General features: G+C 49.6%; 1 protein-coding gene across 1 annotated transcript; it reads left to right on the forward strand.

Annotated features, from left to right (window-relative positions):
* The first annotated feature begins 399 nt into the window (after positions 1–399).
* Positions 400–1,939, forward strand: LOC144702989 (EP1-like glycoprotein 1). The gene has a single exon (XM_078575039.1). The coding sequence runs from the start codon at positions 431–433 to the stop codon at positions 1,712–1,714; it is 1,284 nt and encodes a 427-aa protein (XP_078431165.1). The 5' UTR covers positions 400–430; the 3' UTR covers positions 1,715–1,939.
* The last annotated feature ends 567 nt before the right edge of the window (positions 1,940–2,506 follow it).

A 2,506-nucleotide genomic window follows, 5' to 3' on the forward strand; every position in this document is an offset into this window, starting at 1 on the left:
GGTCTCCGAACTCAACAATTTAATAAAAAGGCCAGCGATGCGAATAGAAGTCTCGGTGAAATCCCTTCAGAAAACAAAGGCAACCTTTAATTTTGTGTTGTACTCCCCTCTTTCTCTTAATTACTCTTTTTTACTCTCTCTTATTTTTCTATTCTCTTTTTGTCTCTCTCTCTCCCTTATATCTCCTTCGTCGTTTGTATCTCTCTCGCTGTGCCTCTGTAGCTCTGTCTACATCGGTCCTCGAGACACAAACGACGTGACTACGCACTGGGTAGGGGAATGGGACCACAGTAGTTTTGGCCGAGGACTCTAAGAAGCGTAGAGCACTTATGACAGGCAGTAACTTGATCGTGGCCGGGGCATTGACATTTTCTCCTACAAATACTAAGAGCTTATCCCCCTTCAACCTATCTCGTCTTCTCTGTCGGCCATGGCGCTCCTTTCCGTCTTCCTCTTCTTCTCCGTCTTAGCTGCCGGCGGCGCCATGGCGAAGGTACCCGCAAAGGACACGTTCAAGTACGTGAACGAGGGCGAGTTCGGCCCGTTCATCACCGAGTACGACGCCAGCTACCGCGCCACCCCGCTCTTCGGCTCGCCGTACCAGCTCATGTGGTACAACACCACCCCCGGGGAGTTCTATCTTGGCCTGCGAATGGGCCTGCGCCGGTCCGAATCGCTCTTTCGCTGGGTCTGGGACGCGAACCGCGGCAAGCCCGTCGGCGAGAACGCGACCCTCTCCTTCGGCGTGGACGGCAACCTCGTCCTCGCCGAGGCCGACGGACGCGTCGTCTGGTCCACCGGCACCGCCAACAAGGGCGTCGTCGGCATCAGGATCATTCCCATCGCAGGAAACATCGTTCTCTACGACAAAAACGGTAAATTCGTGTGGCAGAGTTTCGATTATCCCACCGACACTCTCCTCCCTGGCCAATCTCTTCGTCTCACCGGACCGAGCAAGCTCGTGAGCCGGAAATCCGATAAGGAAAACTCCGAGGGGATGTACAGCTTCGTGTTGGAGCCAAAGGGAATAGCTTTGTACATGGCGGCCTCCCCCAAGCCGCTCCCATACTTCAACTATCTCGGCGCCCCGTTCGGGCGTCTCGCCTATCAGCAGCCCACCAACCTCACCTTCCTTCCAGAGTCAGAGTCGGAGGAGAACTTCAGGTGGGAGCTGAAGCTGGTGAGCAACAACGGCGCTGATAACCTGGCCCAGGTCAACTACAACGCCAGTATCTCCATTCTTAGGATCCAGAGCAACGGCAACGTCGAGGCTTTTACCTATTACGAGCCCGTGGATATACAGGCCTGGGAGAAGACCTTCAGCTTCTTCTCCGATGATGGTGGGATTCTCGAAGGTTGCGATCTGCCCAGCAAGTGCGGCTCGCTGGGTCTGTGCAAGAACGATATGTGCGTGGCTTGCCCCACGGCGAAGGGTCTCCTGGGCTGGAGCGAGTCTTGCGCCCCGCCTAAGATCACGAGCTGTAAGGGCGGGAGTGATTATGTGAAGGTCGTCGGCGCGGAGCACTTCCTCACCAAGTTCGTTCGCGGGCAGACGCGCAAGTTTGAGGACTGCAAGAGCAGGTGCAGCGCCGACTGCAAGTGCCTGGGCTTCTTCTTCTGGGAGAAGGAATCCACGTGCTGGCTCGCGCCCACGCTAGGCACCCTCAACCAGGTCTCCAACACCACTCACGTTGCCTACATCAAGTCCTCTTGAGAATCTCTTTCTCAAGCCTTGGTCTTCCTTAGTCATCTATTCCAATAAGCGCGGACAGTACTGTACTATGGTCAGCGCCTGTGAGACAATAAACGAGCCTGAACGATCAACGCTCAACGTTTCCTTAGTGTCGCAACTGATTGTTCTTCGTAGAACATATGTAGCATGTTATTTTCTACATGAAATGGAACGGGGCTGGATATCGGATAGTGATCGATATCTGTATATATGGGGTAAGGCGGATATCGATATCTGATTGATAAGCATAAAATAAGGATATAAATTATGCAGTTTTTAGTCCTTGTTGTTATGAATTTTGGCTTATGCAATAAAATTTAGAAAACTCTACTTAAGATGTATAGTGATAAGTACGAGTGTCGTCCAAGGGAAGCTAGTAAGAAATTTGATTAGATGATCTTCTTGGTAGTTTAACCTTAGTTAAAGTGAATTTGATCTTCAATGAGGATCAAATCACCCTAATTAGAAGAGAAGTTTAGAAAGGGGGGTAGAAGAGATGAGATGAATAGAAGAGATTGGGAGCTCTAAATTGGCTTCTTTGATCCAAATAAAAGGATCAAAGAGGTCAATTAGAGAGGTTGAGAGGGAAGTTTAAATTTGAGTTTTGTTGGTTTTGCAAGTTTGATAATTCAGAAATGAAAAGTGGGTAATTTAATCTCCTGAAAATTTAATCTAATTTTTTTAGAGTTTTTCTTTAGGAATGCAGTTGAATGCCTAATTAAATCCCTCAAATTCTCCTCTCAATCCTAATCAGAGCTTGTACATGCCGTTCAA

Source organism: Wolffia australiana, chromosome 5 (assembly GCF_029677425.1).
Source record: "Wolffia australiana isolate 7733 chromosome 5, ASM2967742v1".
NCBI lineage: Eukaryota > Viridiplantae > Streptophyta > Magnoliopsida > Alismatales > Araceae > Wolffia > Wolffia australiana.